Genomic DNA, 18,756 nt, shown 5'->3' on the forward strand with positions numbered 1-18,756 from the left:
TACTTCCGTAGTGATACTGCCTCGGAAACCCAAGGAGGGGTCGCTATGAGTCGGGGCCGACTCGACGGCACATAACAACAACAAGAAGCCTATCGGGGTCATGCTGCACTAGGGTGGTCCATGGTCCTACCCAGCGCTCCTAGAACCTGCACTCAGCTCACTCAGTGGCTTCACTCTTATGAACTAGGTAGCTCATAGCACTTGGTGCCCTGGCTGTAGGCCCAGCATAAAAGGTCCATGAGTGATTGTTGTGAAGGCTCAAGCCAACCAGAGGCAGAGCAGGAGATTCTGTCTATTGTGCCACTTTATTTTTTTGACTGATAGGGATGTGAAAAAGTTAAATTAAAAAGTACAAGAGTTCATATCCCCCTACAATGAACCCTATGGACAAAGAACATGTGATTTACCCTCTGGTGGCACAAATGCTCAATTGGGATGTGCTAACTGCACCTAACACAGGTGTCTCCCCTCCTAATCCAACAGCTGGACATCTGGGTTGTGGTTGGCCAATGCCTGCTGGCAGGCCTTGGCCTCAACATCCCCTAACAATGGGTGGTGCCAATTTTCAGTATCTTGGTGTTCAAGCTATAGAGTGCCAGGCTGCAGGCCGGGCCATACCAGCACTTGGAAAGTCAGTTCACATCTCCAAAGGGAAAGATCCCAAAACAGGCATGTGAGTACATGCTGGGCCTTTCTATAACTACCTCACTTTATTTCCACCAGGGAAATACTGACACTAGAGGTCCAGAGCTTTTCAATGTGCTGAAAAAGCCTAAAAAAAGTCATCAAGGGGTCATGGGTCTTAAGCCTTCAGATTTTCCTTGGAATTTTTTGTTACTGTTCAGAAACAGTCCTTCAAGGCCTGGGACTATGCTCCAGAAAATAAACACTGACATTTGAGAAACTTCTCCAAAAGCTGGCCATGGGAACATTTTTCTTCCATCTCCTGGATTTTCCAGTAAGTAGCATGTGTAACTAAGTTTAAGGACTAGCAACTTCCAGATCCTCCAGACCGGGCCCAGGAGCTTGGGCAAGCCCAGCCTGAGAAGCAATGTGGAGGAGGTGGGAACACTGGGTAAGGGTGGGGGTCAATTCTAGATCTGGCACCATGGGCTGCATGGCCCTGGGCAAGCCGCACTATTGCTCCTCTCTGGGCCCCAGATTCTTCATCTAGCAGACTGCTTATCATGTTTCAAGAAGCCTCAGAGAGATACAGCAAGAGGAACGGAGGGCAGGGTGTTGCTCCTGTGCCACCACTTGGGCAATTTACTTTTCTTGGTCTCGGTTTCTTCATCTATGTTGTTAAGGTCACATTTAGCTTTCAACACTTGACTCCTAATCCCTTGACTTTCAGATTGTTTTTGTTAGCTGCCACAGAGCCAGCGCCAACTCATGGTAACTCCATGCACAATGGAACAAAATGCTGCCTCGTCCTGGGCCACGCCCACGATCAGTTGTGGGTCTAACTGTTGTGAACCATAGGGTTTGTATACGTTAATTTTCGAAGGAGATCGTCAGGCCTTTCTTCTGAGTCCAGCTTAGTCTGGAAGCTCTGGTGAAACCTGTTCAACGTCATAGTAACATGCAAGCCTCCACTGATGGATGGGTAGATGGGTGGGAGGTATAGCTGTGCTTGAGGTGCACTGGCTGGGAATCAAACCCAGGTTTCCTGCATGGAAGGCTAGAATTCTAGCACTGAACCACCATAGCCCTAGACCTCCAGGTCGGTGCTTCTATTTTCTAATTCAGAAACCCAGGGATATGGGACATTATTGGATTTATCTCATTAGATTATGAAAGGCACCCAGCCTTGAGGCATGAATCGCTGTAGATCTAAGGTGCTGGTTAACTGGTAAACTTATATAATGGAAGGCAAGGGTCGAGTTTCTTGTGGTTGGAAACAATACCTTAGCTATATAAACCTCCTGCTCTGGTAAATAAATTCCTTGGGCATTACAACAGAATAAAGTTTCTTCTAATAATGTAGGGACTCTCAGACACAGATTAAACATGGCCATAAAAATGTGAACTAAAGGAACTGCGAGGGAGGAAGAGGTAGTTCCACTCCAGGCTGGTAAGGAGAAGAGAGGCCATGGCTAGAAGAGGATACTACATGGAGTGTCGGGGGACTGGGCAAGTCATTAGCCCCTGTGAGGCCTTAGTTTTCTCATCTGTCAATGAGAGGTGGGACCAGCTGACCCCTAAGATCCCTGTTACTCCAACATGCCAAGGTTTTAGCACCTTCTTAGGCAATGGTCCAAGCTGGAAGTTAGTCCAAGGGATGAAGAAGAGGGTGAGTGGAAGAGGGAGACAGACAGGTAACAGAGATATGAAAAATGAAAGAGAAGAGAACACAAGTCATCTCCCTTGGAGGCCAGGCAGGACATGCTGATTGGGTTGGGGCAGTGACTACATAAACTCTGTCCTCAAGGTACATGAGCTCTATACTTAAGAGGTTTGGATAGAGTCAGAGTCTAAGAAGAAGCTGGGTGGCCCCTTGAATGTCAGAATGGCAGATTTTGGAATGCAGGCTGCTGCTGATTCTCCCTTGGGTCTGCAGGCAGGGGTGGCTCTGAATCCAGGTCAGGAGAGTCATCTCTCCAGAGGAGGCCTTGATTAGGGAACCCCCTCCCACTTAGGCTCTTTCCCAGCCCATTTTGTTCTATGGTGACTCAGTCACTCCCATCAGGGTATCTTCTTGGATGTGACCTGCATATCTGGTGATAACTCAGCTGATCACCAGCTGGAAGAGGCAAAAAGATCTCAGACCCAGAGAAGGCAGGCAGGAGTGCCCAAGCACCAACAGGACTTATCGCAGAGTCTCCCTGGGAGCCATGTGGGCTGGCTCACTGCTGGGGAACCTGGTGACCTGGTGTTTTTACCAAACTTCTGTGCTGGATATCAACTACACTTACATCCCCGAGGAATGCGGGCCCCCATAGTCCTAAGTGTGGTTTTCAATGCAACAGGATAACATCTCCAGCTCCAGTGGGCTATTTCCAGAGAAGCTGTGAAATCCTCCCTATAATGCTTTAACCACCATTCCAATATAGTCTAAGTCATTTAGTTTTACTCAGTAGTACAAAAAGTTTCCAAGTAAAGAATCTGTACTCAAGGGGTTTGGGTAGAGTCAGAGTTTCTATACTATGGGCGAAGCAATTAATATACATTGTTTAAAACAAAAACAAAAACTGCAGCCAGGCAGAACGTCAGGTTAGCTGTTAGTGAGAACTGTTTCAGGCAAGTTGGGGACTGGAGCTCTGTGTGGGGACAGGGCAGTGTGGAGGCAACCTGTGTGGGCAGAGGCAGGTGCCACCACCAGCAGCCAAGGCCACACTCAGGCTAGATGGTGTGGGCAGTATCCTTTTTTTGCAGGATTAATAGTCACAAGGACACATGGGCTGGATCCTCCCAGTTTGGGCAGTGGTATGGATATGGCCTCCAGGAGCCCTGCTCTGAGGCCACCCACATGGGCCAGAGCCCTAGCACATCCTTGAAACAACAAGCAAGGGGCCTGGCCAGCCCACTCCAGGCCTGGCCCAGAAACAACTTCCCTCTTACCCAGATCATGAGCAAGCGACCTTCTGCTGGAGCGGAGGGGGTGGGTGTTCCACCTCAACGTGGCTTTACAGGTTACCAAGCTCCAAGATGGGGCCAGGCAGACACCCCACTACAGTTCTGAATTGTCTTGCTTAGGCCATGCATGTGAGTCACCCCTGCTCAGGCAGATGATCTCCTGTGCTGCTGGCAGTCCCGGACTTGTAGCTTTGCCTGGACAGCCTACCTGCTCAGGCCCCGCCCCTGGCCATTCCTGGTATAGCACAAAGGGGTTAGCTATGCTTCTTTACCACTGTGTCTAGTGCCCCTTGGCCCAATTAGAGTAGACCCCTGGAGGGCAGAGGCCCTACACTTTCATTTCTTTTGTCATCTTTTCTGTTCCCCATCCTCTCCCTTACCAGACCATCATCATCAACATGCATGCATGCATGCACACATGCGTGCACACACACACAGAGCTCTGGTCTTTATGTCAGAGACACCCAGTGAGGGCTGTTGCTTCATCAGAAAAGAAATCATCACTTCACAGCAACCACCCCAGGGTGAGTTACTTTTCTCCAGGCACCCAAACACTCAGGACCAATTAATTGAACAAGGTCTCTGTGCCAGAAAACCTCTGCTCATGAGGACAGACTGTGTTTGGCTATTACTCTCTCTGCTCCCCTGGGCTCTGTCTTCTTATTCTGTTCCTACTGTGTGAGTGGGACTTCCAAAAACCAAATCAAACGCCCTGCCGTTGAGTCAGATCCAACTCATAGTGACCCCTCCTTGGGTTTCTGAGGCGGTATCACTACAGAAGTAGATTGCCCAACTTTCCTTCCGAGGAGTACTCAGTGGACATAAATAGCTACACTCTAAAACTTGTTAAGCCTAGGACCACCAGACTCACAAGCTTCTTAGACTGGTCAGGTGGGAGAGTTTCTTTCAGAAATGTGCCCCCAGGTCTCATCCACCCAAGCAAAAGCCCTAGGAGCTTGTGCTCATCCTGGAAAAGTGAATACTGCCGAAAGCTCCATAGACAGTAAAAGGAGGGAAGGTTGCCCCATAACCCGCTTCATTAATGGCTCAGACCCTTGAGACCCAGGTCACAGACCACAGCAGAAAACCAGCAAAGGTGTTTCCAGGGCTGGAAGTCTGCAGCTTAAGGAGATTGTTCAAAGATAGGAGGGGAAATTTGGCATCCTGGTTAGGAGGAGAGAGTGGCCTTGTACTGTCTGGTTCATCAGGGCTCAGCAGGTTGGCAGAGGATGACAGTGGACTGTTACATAGGTAAGGGGCTGGGTGGACATTGCTGGTGAACTCTCACCATTCCTTGGGTTATTAGCCAGTTGTCTATAGGCTCCAGGTCAGAGTCCCCACCTTTACCTCTCTGCTGGGTCAAGGACAGAAAAGCCCCAGAAAGAAAGAAGTCACAGCAAGACCCATCCATGATAAAGTCAACAGCATATATTGTGGCAACAGAAAAGTTTCGGCTCAGAGTTGATTGTTCATCATGTGAGGAAATGTGACCCCATGCCTCCCTCCTTGCCCCCATGTCCCCATTACCTGCCTGGAAAAAAAAGAAGAGAAGTTTAGCAACCAAGAATCCCAACAGACACTCATGTTGATGCTTCCTGTACCCTGGAGTGTCTATATGAGGTCACAGACAGCTGACCAGGTCTGCTTCTCCTGTTTAAGGCTACCAGGGTTTGCAGGAAGTGGACTTTTCAAAGAACCAGCTTTAATAAAATCATTTCACTTTTTTCTAATTTATTTCTGATTTTGTCTTTCCTTTTCCTCCTTTCTAGTTGCCTGCTTATTCTTTTCCTAAACTTTTAACTTGAAAGCTGAATTTGAATGCATTTTTATTGTCTTTTTAAAAATGATGAAAATTAGGACTACTGATAGGGCTGTACCCTGGCAGTACAGCTACACCATTTTCCCTTCTTCTCTATGTTCTTAGTTCCTTCCTTGCCCCAGTTGTTAATCTGGAGAGCAGATTTTTATTTTCAAGCTTAAAATGTGGGACAACGTGACGTGCAGTCATGACCTGAAATTGCACATCTATAATAAGCAGGTGTGTACACACACATAGCCACATACAACCACATGTACCCTGCCTCCTGGCATTGTTAAGGCCCTGAGCATGGCATCACCCTGTCAAGCAGCAAACATGAAAAGCAATTTTAAAGTCCCCACCACCATTTGGAAAACATGTTGGTGTCATCAAGACCTTTGAGAACAGCAACAGGATCTGAGCCAAGCTTCTTCCAAAGGGTGAAGGTCTTAAATTGGCCCCATTCAACTGGGTGGGACCTCTTTGACCCTCCCTCTGGCTAGGATCCCTGCAGGGACACTGATAACAGTGTGGCACACCCTGGCATGAGCAGGAAGGTGTTGCAGCCAGTGTGGCAGCAAATGAGGTTGACTGGGCCAGGGTCCACTTGGGGGAGGAAAAGTCCTCATTATGCAGTATGCTGGCAGGCCCTTGGCCAGGTTCTCACAAGCCTTCCCTGGGGAAAGTGTGTGGACATTCTGGTTCTAAGTAAAGAGAGAAATAAGGCCATGACCACTGCATAAATTTTGGGAATCCCAATCTAGCCCCATCTTCAGGAATGCCTGGTGCTGAGGAATCCAAGGCAGGACTAGCTGGCTCTTCTGTGCTCCCTGGTGGCCAGTGCCAAGGGCCAAACCCCCTAGTCTCATCAGGCTGGCCTGGCCAAAACAGCAGTCCTCCCCCAGGTGAGCTTTCTCATGGAAACCAGACACAGCACTGTGCCTGCCAGGCCTACATTCAGACAGGGGCCTCAGACAGGGAGAGGAGGCCTGTGGCAAATCTCCTCAACCTTTTTGGGCCAGCTGAGGGCCTCTGAAAGGAGCTCCGGTTATTCTGGGGCAGGTGTCCCTACAGCCTTTCCCATCCCCACCCTTCTCACACAGACATTCACACACTGTCATACACATTTCTTTTTTAGGCAAAAGAGAGAAAAATCTCTTAAGAAGCACTGAGACACAGATCTTTTTCCTTGCAACAACCTAAAGTCTTACAGAAACTGTATATCAAGGGCTCTGTTTTAGGGAGCTCAAACAAGCACCCCTCCTCTGTTCCCAAGCACTTCCCCTTTCAGCTCTGCTCTTCCCAGAGAGCGTACTCCTGGAACCCTACTTCCTTCCCACCCCTGCTCTTCCACCCCTCCTATCTAGTCATGGACTTTCAAAGGCCTGCTACTGCCTGGTACTCTTCGATAGGCCAGTTACAACTCACCATCAGAGATGGGGCTCAGGTTTGGAGTCCCTTTCTTGTAAGGGTCATTTTGCCAGAGCACACTAGAGAAGTCCTATCTGGCTATAGGAGACCTGTACCCATGTCTTGAGAGCTCAGCCACCAGGGTAGGATTAACAGAGAGGCTCTGGGGTCAGACTCTCCTAGCAGTGGATCCCAATCTGCTGCCTGCTTGATGGGTGCCGAGAGCAGATCGCCCACCTCACTGGGCCATCAGACTTTGGGGCTGGGGTGCTACTCTTGCACCAGACCTCTCCCCAGTGTGTCCTTGCCCTCCACTCAACCCACTTCTGCTTAATTATCTAGCAGCCTCACCCAACTACTTGACTTCCCTCCAGAGGATTCCAGGCAGTAAAAAAGCAGGGTTAAAGACCTACCGCTTCAGAGTTCTGTTTCCGACTGTCCAGTGCCGAAGCCAGTCCTCCGACTGCCTGTGGGTCCTCGTAGGTCACCCTGGGGACAGCAGCACAGGAAGCATGAGGTCCATGTCCCCATACCCATAGGTGGCGTGCTGCACTCTCCTCAAAAGTATCCAGGAACAGCATCCTGGGGCCTTACATTTGGGTAGAGGTATAGACCTCAGCTCTGCAGGCTGCAGCAAAGTGAGGAGATCTGGGTACAAGCACTGGCACCACCTGTTTTCCTCTGGGATAGCGGATATTGTACAACCCGATTTCTTGCTTCTAAATAACAACCCTGGGACATCTCTAAAGCTCAATGACAGAATGTTAAAGATGCCTCGAAACTCCCTGGGGGAAAGAGCTCAATAAAGAAAAGAAACAAAAAAAATCTCACTGCCATTGACTTAATTCTGACTCATAGCGACCCCCACTTGTCTTCCAAGGTTGTAAATCTTTATGGAAGCAGACTGCCTCATCTTTCTTCCATGGAGAGACTGGTAGGTTCAAACCACTAACCTTCTGGTTAGCAGGCAAATGCCTTAACCATTACACCACCAGAGCTCCTTCAATAAAGCAAAGTAACGTTAATTCTTATGTTAAAAACAGCAGCCTTATCAGCAAGGAAGGTGGTCTCATGGTCTGAGATCTGGGGCTGCCACTGATTATGGAGGGTGTCTTCCTCTACCCCTAGACTTCTTTAGCTGTATCAATTTTACAGGCTATTTTTACTGAAGAAGGATGCATGGGGTCTTGGGTATCTGGTCAACTTGTTGAGTCCTGAGTATAGGACTCAAAGCTGAAGGCATCAAAGTGCTAGGCCCCTGGGAAAAGTGGGAAAAAGCAATCTTCACCCTTGTGAATGTCTGAAGCATGTGCCAGTGCCTCCCTTAGATGCAAGGGGTTGTCTATTTCAGAATCTACCCCCTCAATCCCACATGGCTCATTCTTGCCAGAGCTGTCATCAGGGAGCCACTGCCCTGACTACTTGGCAGGAATACCTCACTGCCAGGAACCAAATCAACCCTCGTCTGAACACACCTGGCTCCCTTTAAGCTCCTGGAGATGATGGCTGGCTGAGGCGGTAAGTTTTTTGCTGCTGCAGTAGCACAGGGAGGAAAGGGAAAAGAACATCCTCTCCACTTACAGGGATATTGCATTACCATCAGTCTAGAGGCGGCAGAGGAGGGGGTTGGCTGGCATTCATTCAACATCTGCATTAAATGCTAAGTCTTACATGTACATTGTAAAGCCCCAGCAACACTGAACTTGATCAATCAAGGCCTCATTGCTTCTTCTATGATCAAATCTGGGTCAATTACCCCTCCATCCCCCCATATCTATAGAGAGCCTCTGGGAAAGGGTCCCCACATACGTCTTGCGTTGTTCAGCCAAGGAATTCCCTCTTGTCTGGGCAAACATGTCGAAGCCATCATGGGGGTTACACTGCTGGAGTGAACTGAGGGTGCCACTGACACTCTCTGTCCCCAAGTCTGTGGTGACAAAACAAGCCAAAGGAGGATGAGAACACAGTGTGGACTATGAACTTAATGGGGGTCCATAGCTAAGTCGCCGGTAAGCGGTTCAGGGGTATGGCTCTGTGGTTGGGGGGATGGGTCACAAGACTTTCCTCAGTCACTCCCAGCGCATCCACCTGCAGAGGGACCCACAGGGTGGCAGTCTCAGATGTAAGAGAGAACAGCCGCTTAACCCTACGATGTGCATGAAAGGAGAAGGTGGGCAGGGTCTAATTCACCTGCACAGTTTGCATAAGGCCCCTAGCAGTGATTTCTTCATTAACTCAATCACAATTCCTAAGGGCCTAACCAAAACCCAAATTCACTGCCATCGAGTTGATTCTGACTCATAGTGACCCTCTTTGGGTTTCTGAGGTGGTAAATCTTTATGGAAGTAGACTGCCCAATCTTCCTTCCCTGGAGTGGCTGGTGGTTTGAACCACCAACCTTCTGGTTAGCAGTCAATGCCTCAGGCATTATACCATCAGAGCTTATAAAGGCCTTCCGTAGTGCTACTGCCTCAGAAACCCAAGGAGGGGTCGCTGTGAGTCGGGGCCGACTCGACAGCACATAACAACAACAGGTCACTTTTTATTTGACATCTATCCATTAGGCACCCACAATGTTCAGAATTAGCTCTGAGCGGACCAAATTGATTATGACATGGTCCTTGGCTTAAAGAAGAAACAATAGCAGTACTTAGCTCACAACAGCGGGAAAGACTCAAAATCAACACACGGATGATCTTTAAGGATGAGTGGGGTTTTGCTGGGGGAAGAAGAGGGTCAAAGACAGGTGCAAAGGCATGGGCTCTGGGGAGAGTTTAGTGGAGAACAAGACTGTTGCTAAACTTCTGCTGCCAAGGACAGGAATTGAGGGGTGAAACCTGAGACAGTTTTTAAGAAGGGTGGTAGCAGGACCCAATTTGAATTTTAAGTATTAAATCTGGTGCCCATATGCTGACTGGATCCAAGGCACAAAAATCAGTTCCAATAGAGAAATAGTGGTTACAGATACACAAGATATTGAGACGCTAGAATTAAAACAACTGACAGCCACTAAATAAAGGCTTAATTCAACAGAAATGAATCAAAGACAGGAGGAGGTATACTACGAAAAACACAAAATAGGACAGAGGGAAGAATTCTGAGAGGATCAGGCTTAGTAGTTATTTTACTATTACAATTTTATTTTAGTTATAAACTGACATCATTCGGTTTATTTACAGTATCTAGAGTCATATGCACACAAACTGAATGAACAGTGGGCAAGGAGTGAGTTTCTTTTAAGTATCAGACAATGGAGCACTTTGGGTGGACGGTATAATTCAAGGAGAATGAATATATTCATTATATCATCTCCTACTTCTGAGCCATGGCAGACAATGCCAATCAATCACAGACTCTTCTTCTAAGCCTTGATGTAGCTTCAGCATTCAATTGAGGTCAACCCTGAGTTCCAAGCAGTCAATGAATTGAAACTTATTTCCCATCCTCAGCCTAGCTGATATAGAAAAGGAAATCATTTCAACCATATTGAATATTCCAGATAAAACTTAAACAACTTTCAATTCTGCTTCCCACCACTACTTTCCAACACAGGGTTAAATTTTAATTTTTGGGAAAGAAGTTATGACTTGAAGGTGCTGCAATTGGCTGGGACACAAGAATACACTTTCGTATGGATTTCCCGGAAGGCTTTCCCCAGGCCTTTCAATAAAGAGACAGAAAGGGACCCTCAGCCCCAGAGTCACAGCTAGGAAAGGGCCTGCAGTGGAGGCCATGGGAGGGAGGCCCATCATGCCCCCAAACACTCACCCAAGCCTGCAAGTTGGGAGGAGAGGGAGGACGGTGGCGCCGTGTTCCCTACCATGGGGCTTACCACGGCTGGAGAGCCTGGCCCCAGGTCTATTAGGTTGTCTTCAGTCACCTCATTCAGTACCTGTCAGGACATGAGATAGGCAGTGAGTTCCAGAGCCCCATGTCGGCTCTAAAGTCAAAGCAAGCAAGTAACCACATGGAGAACCATCCATGGCACCAACACAGAAGCCAGGTTGTATTCCTCAGCTGCTCTCAGGGGCCAGGGAGTGGGGGGACCTGGCTGCTAATAAGCCCCTGCCCGCTGCTCTTCCCCCATACCCCCCACTTAAGGGTAGCTGAGTCACTAAGACAGTGGGAACTGTAAGCTGCCATTGTCTGCCCATCCTACCATCACCAGGGGTGTGTCTGCTAGTTCTTTCCCAAAGACTCATCCACTAGAGTAGTCCTTCAGTCAGAAAGGCTGGAGGTGATGCCTGATAAAGGTGGGTCTTCCTGACAACCACAGTATGGAGGCAGACTGACCCTTAGGCCTTGAGGGAATTCTGAAGGAATACTTACTCCATTGGTGGTCTTTTGTACAGACAAGCCCGACCTGTATCGTTCAAACCTAATGGGAGAAGAAGAAGCGGAGGTCAGGAGAAACAAAGTGCCTGTGGCATGGCCCGCACGGGGCTCACTGGGCCTGGCAAGAGCTTGGGGACTGAGGGCTCTGGAAGGCCAGTGAAGAGAGGCTCTAAGAAAAGAGACCAACCAGTCCCATGTGGGGGTCAAGGTGGCGGAGAGAGGACACAGACACACACACACACACACACACACACCATCCCCATGCCTTCCTCTTCATGGGCTTCCTATAAGAGGGCAGCCTCCCTGCCTCTTACAAGGACACCTTGAATCAGTACTAGGAAGGAAGCCACTATAAGCTTCACCACTCACCCCTGACACCTGGGCCCAGAATGCTCCTCTTGCCCCTGCCACTTTACCTTGGGTGTCTCCAATGTCTATCTACAAACCAGGCAGTAACTGCAACCCTCCCAATTTCACAGAACTGTGATGGGGTCTCATTAGCTAAAGTCTCTAAAATGCCCTCAGTTCTGGGGATGGAACAAAGGAGTGTTACTCCTTGGGAAATAATTAGCTATAAACTCATCAGCCTGCTGGAGGAAATGGGGAGAGGCAGAAGGGGGACAAGAGGAGAAGGGCAGTCTCAGGCCCTGGCCATAGCCTGGTGGAGGGCTGTCAAAGGAGCTGTGGGTACTTGGGCCAGTCAATGAGGGGCTGCTGCAAGGAGCAGGGTGGGTCTGTGAGAGTCTCCTCTGCACTGGCCAGTCAGCCACAGATGGAACTTGGTTTTGAGCAGCTGCAGCATGGCTCTCCTCTCCTATACCCAAGTCATTCTCATACCAGGTACAGAATATGAAAGCACTTATGAGGAGGACCACGGAGAGGGAGTAGTAATTTTCTGCTGTGGTATTTAAAAGCTCCAAAATACCATGGGCCAAGATAAGAGATTTCTTCAGCTTGAGTCTGGAGCAGTGGGATCCAGTGGAATATGTTGTCCTCTGGCTCACTGGGGTCCAGGAGCTCTGGTAGTTCACTGGTTAAGGCATTCAGCTGCTAACAAAAAAGGTCACTGGCTCAAATCTACTAGTTTTCTGTAGGAGAAAGATGAGGCAGTCTGCTTCCATAAAGATCTGCAGCCTCGGAAACTCCATGGGGGCAGTTCTACTCTGTCCTATACAGTCACTATGAATTGGAATGAACTCCATGGCAGGTTTGGGCTTGCTGGGATTAGTGCTCAGGGAGGAAGACACCCCAGGACCAGGATGGATAAGGAAGTCAGGCAGTGTACAGCAACTGTGGTTGTAAGAAAGACTTATGTGGTATTTACAACCAGTCTTTAGGAGAAGAACAGGATCATGAATACATCTGAAAATTTTCTAATCCTGGTGAACCTCTCCCTCACTCTTTTAAAGGGACAATTTGTTTTATCAAAAGCACTCCAACAAGGATTGGCACCTTGGGACATTAGCCCCAGGCTCTGCCTCTAGATCCTCTGTAACTCTGGGACTGATGGGCTCTTGGGTGAAAATGCCTACACTAGCTCCTGTTAATATATCCTAGGTGGGGCTTAAATAGGCTTAATGAGTTAAAAGCCAAGCCCATTTATTACAGAAAAACTGGAACCAAATGGCAGACAAAGGGGGCTCTGCTGGGAGACCTATTCCTGTTCTTCCACAGACACTCGGGAATAATGTGGCCCCACATTCTTCCTGCAGAGCTTTCTTCATCTGTCAAATGGACATAGGGCCACCCAGGCCTACTTACACAGTAGAAAGCTGAGACAAAACCCATGGTTGTGAAAATCACAACAAAATAAACTTCTATGCTCTCCCCTTCCAAAAAAAATGGACTCACTGCCACTGAGTCAATTCTGATTCATAGCGACCCCCATGTGGAGCTCTGGTAGCATAGTGCCTAAGGCATTTGACTGCTGGTGCTTCAACCAGAAGGCTGGAGGTTCAAACCCACCAGCCACTCCTCGAAAGGAAGATGGGGCAATCTACTTCCATAGTCATACTGTCTCAGAAACCCAAGGAGGAGTTGCTATGAGTCGGGTCCAACTCGACAGCACATAACAACAACAACAACAACAGCAACCCCCATTGGGTTTCCAAGGCTATAAATCTTTACAGAAGCAGACTGCCTCATCTTTCTTCCACAGAGTTGCTGGTGGATTAGAACCACTGACCTTTTGGTTAGTAGCCAAATGTCTTAACCACTATACCACCAGAGCTCCTTCTATGCCCCGAATTGTTGTTGTTATGTTGTCATGTGCTGTCGAGTCAGACCCGACTCATAGAGACCCCTCTTTGGGTTTCCAAGGCAGTATCACTATGGAAGTAGATTGCCCCATTTTCCTTCCGAGGAGTGGCTGGTGGGTTTGAACCACCAGCCTTCTGGTTAGCAGTCAAGTGCCTTAGGCACTATGCTACCAGAGCTCCTAAAATTATGCCCCGAAAGAGGTATACAAATGCAAGAATCTGTCACACTGAACCTGATGATGCCAGTTATCATCCTCACAATTAATGCACATAATAAACTGTAAATCATCTGGTATCTCTGAGTGAGGCCAGGACCTCAGGTCCCTCGGGGAACTCGGGCAGGTCTCCTGCCCCCTTGGGCCTTGTCTTTGCCTGACCCATTCTGGTATGAACACTGGGCAATCAGAAAAGCCCATGGTGCATCCACTGGGTGACAAGATGGGAATGCTGCCTGCCATTACATCTGCTCTTTAAAACTGTCTTTCAACAAGAGGTTTCAAACTTTTTCCCAAGAGGAGGCTTTGGAAGGTTTGTTTGTTACCTCAAACCCGAAACTTATTTGGCTGCAGCAAGAAATGAAATGAGTGTTGTGTCTCCAAACAGCAGCTTCTCAGCACTCACCCTACCTGTGTCTCCTATATACTCTGAACACACTGACATTGGAAAAAGGAAAATTCTTCCCCTCACCCCCCAACAAGATAGGGAAGAGGAAATCCTTTTTCTTAGTACAGTTTTCCTTAATCCTTTTCAAATCAAAAGATCATCAAAGGAGCAGGTGCAGATGCTCCAGCCAAGCGCCTGGGTAGTAGGGGAGGCAGAGCAGCCTGAGGCTTACAAAGGGCAGAGTCTAATTCTTCAGTCAACTTCCTGCTGCTCCCTCCCAGGAGAACAAGAAGCATTTTCCTGTCATCTGGGAGCAAATTAGCATCTCTGATGAGTATTTTCCCACTCTAATCTCTCTCCTTTGTTTATGAAAAAATTTCTCTGTTATGGCAACAATTTTTTAAGGGAAAAGAAAGCAGAGCCTAGCTGCCACCTCTCGTATCGAAGGAAGACATTGTTGAGGTCGTCATTGACGTGCAGCAGCTCCTCGGTGACCTCCTCGTTGGACACACGGGAGATGAGCTCCACAATGCGCTGCTGCATGGCTCGGCAGGTCCTGTTCAGCTCCTAGGGAACACACGCATTTCTGGCTAGCATGCTGAGTATGCTTTTTATCACCTTCTATTGCCTTCAAAAAAAAGATGTGTACTGATTCTTAAATGTCAAAAACTGTTCATAAAAACAGCTGTGTGGAGTATGCAGTCAACTCCCTCCCTTACAAGCCTGTCCTTCCTATCCTACCTTAGAGGACACTGGAGCTTTGTCAACAGATATGGACATGTACAGACTAATAAAGTACTATGTATGTATATACATGTACATGCTTGTACACATAGTTTTTAAAATACAGAAATGAAATCCTTTGCAGCTTACATTTTCTCTTCAACAAAATATCCCTGACACCCTCCCCAGTCATTCCTTTATGTGTGCACCATGACCTACCTCCCCTTTCTTCTACTGATGGACATTCAGGGATAGTCTCCCTATTTTTGGCCAACGCCAGTAACACCATGGTGAACATTTATACATACTCTTATACACTTACATAAGCACTTCATGGGACAAGTTTATAAAGGTGGAATTTTGGGAAAAAAGGGTAAGATTATTTCAAATATTGATTGGTAGTAGTAAAAGGCCCCCCCAAAAAAGATATCAATTTAATTATACTCCCAGCAATAGCATGAATGTAATTTTATGGCAGCAACTGGATATATTCGTTGGTATATTTGTCATCTTGCAGAAAGTGCAGGTGCTTAGTGAGCTTACACAGAGTTCACTAGCTTGCCAAAGATGACACTGTGCACCACCAGTCCCAATCAGAGCCACTCTCCAACTCCGGAAGCAGCATCCCCTGAAGACAGGGCTTTATCACTTCATGGCCTGGTTTCCTCAGCTTTCCCAGGTCCAGAATAGCAGCGTTACTGGTGCTCTCACTCAGACTTGCATGTGTAGCTCTTTCAAATGCTTGCAGAAGCACCTTGCCTTCTTGAATATCAGATGGAGGTTCCTACAAAGGAGGGGTCTGCCAGGTTGCCAGGCTGGCCCCTCAGCATCCCTGATCATAGCCTCTGCCAATCTGCCTTCTCCCATCCCAATGGGCTGTGGATGGCTAAAGCTGAGGCCAGACACTGACCCCACCAAGACACTGGTAGGAGCTAACAAATCTGAGTAATGGGTGTAAAGGATAAAGGGAAGGGATCCTTATTTCTCACAGCTTGACCTCAAAATCACCTCCTTCTTGAAATCCTTTCCAATTAGAAGCAACTGATCTACTCATGGCAGACAGGGGCCATCTCTGTTTAGCTCTTCATTTTGCCTAATGATCTGGCAGGTTTTCCCTCCTACCAGATCGTAAACTCCTTGAGGCAGGTACCACCATTTACTGATCCTCAGGCCTTGCATCGGGCCATGCAAAGGGAAAAAGCCCAGTAACCATCTGCTGCATCAATAATCAAAGTGGTCAAACAAGTGAAGTAGAACACATATGTCACAGAAAAGTATCACACCTCTCTGTCCTTGCCTAGTCAGGGCAGAGATGGTGGCTCTTGTCTATGACCAACACATAAGAGGCATTCTCTAAATGCTTCAGTGAATTAATTAAGACAAGTTTCACTCCTTCCACCTATTTTCAATCCAAGGTATCAAAAGTGTTCCCTTATAAGCACAAAAGTGGGTGTACACATACGTATGCACATGCGTACACACAGATATCTACTTCACTCTGAAGGGTGACAAGTGATCTAGGCTTGACCCTGCAGGTAAGAGTGGGTTCCTTCCACATACTTGGTTATCAGAGACTCAGTGAAAGGCTGGCCTGCCAGGAGGGTCTGTCTCTGCTGCCATACCTGCCGGAGCTGTTCTGCCCATCAGGGCTCCTCCCTGAGGGGTAGCTAAGGAACGCAGTTAGCTCATGTAGCCAGGAGGAATCTCCTAAGTATAGCTGCATTTGTCAGGTAGAAGGTACCTAGGTATAGGCAGCCTGGCACAAGTCATCTGGAGTTTGCCGTATGAAGAAAGCTCCCTTCAGAGAGGCCCTGGCTCTGGTCACCCTGCTGGGTGCTGGCTCCCTGCTGTGGCAGCACTGCCCTTTGTTTCAGTTCCACCTCATTCTGTACCTTCTGCAAAGCCAGGTAGGTGGTGGTGTCCGTCTCTCTTGGTCAATTGGGAAAGCAAGCCTAGTGTCCGTACCTGCTGGTTTTTTTCTGCACTGATTCCTACTCCTGGTTCTCCTAAGACATCCTACCCTAAGTTTTGTAGACAGCAAGGTCATCCCTATGAGTGTGAGGCTTAGAGCACATCATCTCATGCTCAACATTTTGTTCTCTGTACTTTCAACTTAAGCAGCTCTGGTGGTGTAGTGGGTAAGCCATTTGACTGCTAACCAGAAAGTAGGTAGTTCAAACCTACCTACCAGCTGCTCCACGGAAAGAAGATGAGGCAATCTACTTCTGTATAGATTTATGCTTTGGAAACCCAATGAGGGTTATTATGAGTCAGAATCAACTTGATGGCAGTAGGGTTTTTTTTTTTTTGGTTTTTTTTTTTTTGGTTTTTCACTCCCAATTTTGTGCTTCAGGTAACTACTGGTCCTAGGAGTTACCAGGCCCATCAGTCCAGCAGGGCCATATTTCCATGAAGAAGGAGGGGGTCAGAATCAGGCTGGGTAGGTAGGGAGAGTGCCAAAGGTCATTAGTCCGTTGTTCCTGCTTGTCTCTAAGGCACTCTGACTCCTCAGTCCCTCCAAACCACCATCCCTATTCCCTGCTTAGTTACCTACTTGAGCTCAGCCTTCATTGCAGCCTTCTTTCTCTCAGAAAACAGGGAATTCTTATTTACCCAGAATCTAATGTTCCCTTCTCAGGACTTTTCCCATGCCTTGCTGACCCAGCAGTAAGCATTTATAAACATACAGACAAGCATTAGAATTAATAATTGAACACTGAAAAATAATTGCAGAGGATACTAATACCCAGTAGAGTAAAATGAAGCAAAATACTACTTGTTTCAATGGGGACTGACTTCTATTCCCAGTCCAGCCAGGAGAGGGGCACCCAGAGCCAATACAGCCTTGGATTGCCCCAGTGTGGTAGCCATATGTGCCAAGGTACTGGATCAAACCTGGTAACCACAGGGGTGGCAATGTCAAACAGGAAAGCCAACAGTATGGCAGAAGCCTCACTACAGAAATGAAGTGTGCTCACCAGTAAGCCAAAATGGCAAACGAGGCCCTCACCCTGCAAAACGAAACACAACATGCCCAGATGTATGAAAGCAACAGCCACATTCAACTATGTGAAGGACAGTAAGGACTCAAGAGAATCATACAAAAACAATCACACAGGTAGGCTTATTTACACCACTCACTGCTGTTGAGTTGATTCCAGTGACCCTATAGGACAGAGTAGGACTGCCTCATAGCATTTCCAAGGCTGTAATCTTTACAGATTACAGCCTTGGAAATGCTATAGGGCAGTTCTGGTAGCACAGTGGTTAAGTAATTGGCTGCTAACTGGAAGGTCAGCAGTTTGAACTCACTAGATGCTCTCTGTGAGAAAGATATGGCAGTTTGCTTCTGTAGATTTAAAGTTCTGGAAGCCCTATGGAGCAGTTTTAGTCTGTTTTACATGGTCTTTATTGAGCTGAAACTGATTCAATGGCAATGGGTAATTTTTATGGAAGCAGATTGTGTGGTCCCGTCCTGGTATCCGTGACCAGCAGCAAGCCCTGGCTGCCCTTTGCTGGGAAGCAGAGAGGGAAAAGGTCTGTGGGCCCATCACAGGCTCAAGACCCTCAAAGGTGGGTGGGGACAGGTAGTATGTGGCAGGAACTAGGTTCAAGGCCAGTCTCCCAGAATTTGCAGTACAACCTCCTAGAGTCCAAAGCCATCTCCAAACACACTTCAGACTTTGCAGGCTAGTAAAGGCCGTAGGCCCTAGTCCATATTGCTAAGGAACTCCTGAGAAGTTGGCCCTCTGCCTATACTATCCCCTCATCTCCTTTTCCATTGAACAAACTTCTACTTGTCTTTCAGGGCCCCAGGATATCCCCCCACTCTAATATTTTACCCTAAAAATTTCTAAACTGGACAGAATTTTATAGGGAATACCAGCATACCCACTGCCTAGATCCACCTTCAGTACTCTGCAGTGTCATTTTGCCTGTCTTTTCATTTCTCCACTCCCAACCACCAAGCATGTGTTCTGGGGCCTCACTCAGCACCCTTCTCCTGAGACTCCAATAGCACTGTGGACACACCTCTACTGCAGGCCCCTGCTT

General features: G+C 47.8%; 1 protein-coding gene across 1 annotated transcript in view; it reads right to left on the minus strand.

Moving 5' to 3' along the window:
• Nucleotides 1–18,756, minus strand: part of TOM1L2 (target of myb1 like 2 membrane trafficking protein) — an 89,963-nt gene that overhangs the window by 5,087 nt on the left and 66,120 nt on the right. Inside the window, exons 7-11 of the mRNA XM_007941451.2 lie at nucleotides 14,414–14,547; nucleotides 11,114–11,162; nucleotides 10,553–10,676; nucleotides 8,594–8,711; nucleotides 7,198–7,273 (exon numbers count right to left, since the gene is read on the minus strand). Of these exons, the coding sequence (XP_007939642.2) occupies nucleotides 7,198–7,273; nucleotides 8,594–8,711; nucleotides 10,553–10,676; nucleotides 11,114–11,162; nucleotides 14,414–14,547 (501 nt within the window). The remainder of the gene's footprint in view (nucleotides 1–7,197; nucleotides 7,274–8,593; nucleotides 8,712–10,552; nucleotides 10,677–11,113; nucleotides 11,163–14,413; nucleotides 14,548–18,756) is intronic.

Source organism: Orycteropus afer, unplaced genomic scaffold (assembly GCF_000298275.1).
Source record: "Orycteropus afer afer isolate SDZICR_OR568_19922 unplaced genomic scaffold, OryAfe1.0 scaffold00080, whole genome shotgun sequence".
In the NCBI taxonomy this organism is placed as follows: domain Eukaryota; kingdom Metazoa; phylum Chordata; class Mammalia; order Tubulidentata; family Orycteropodidae; genus Orycteropus; species Orycteropus afer.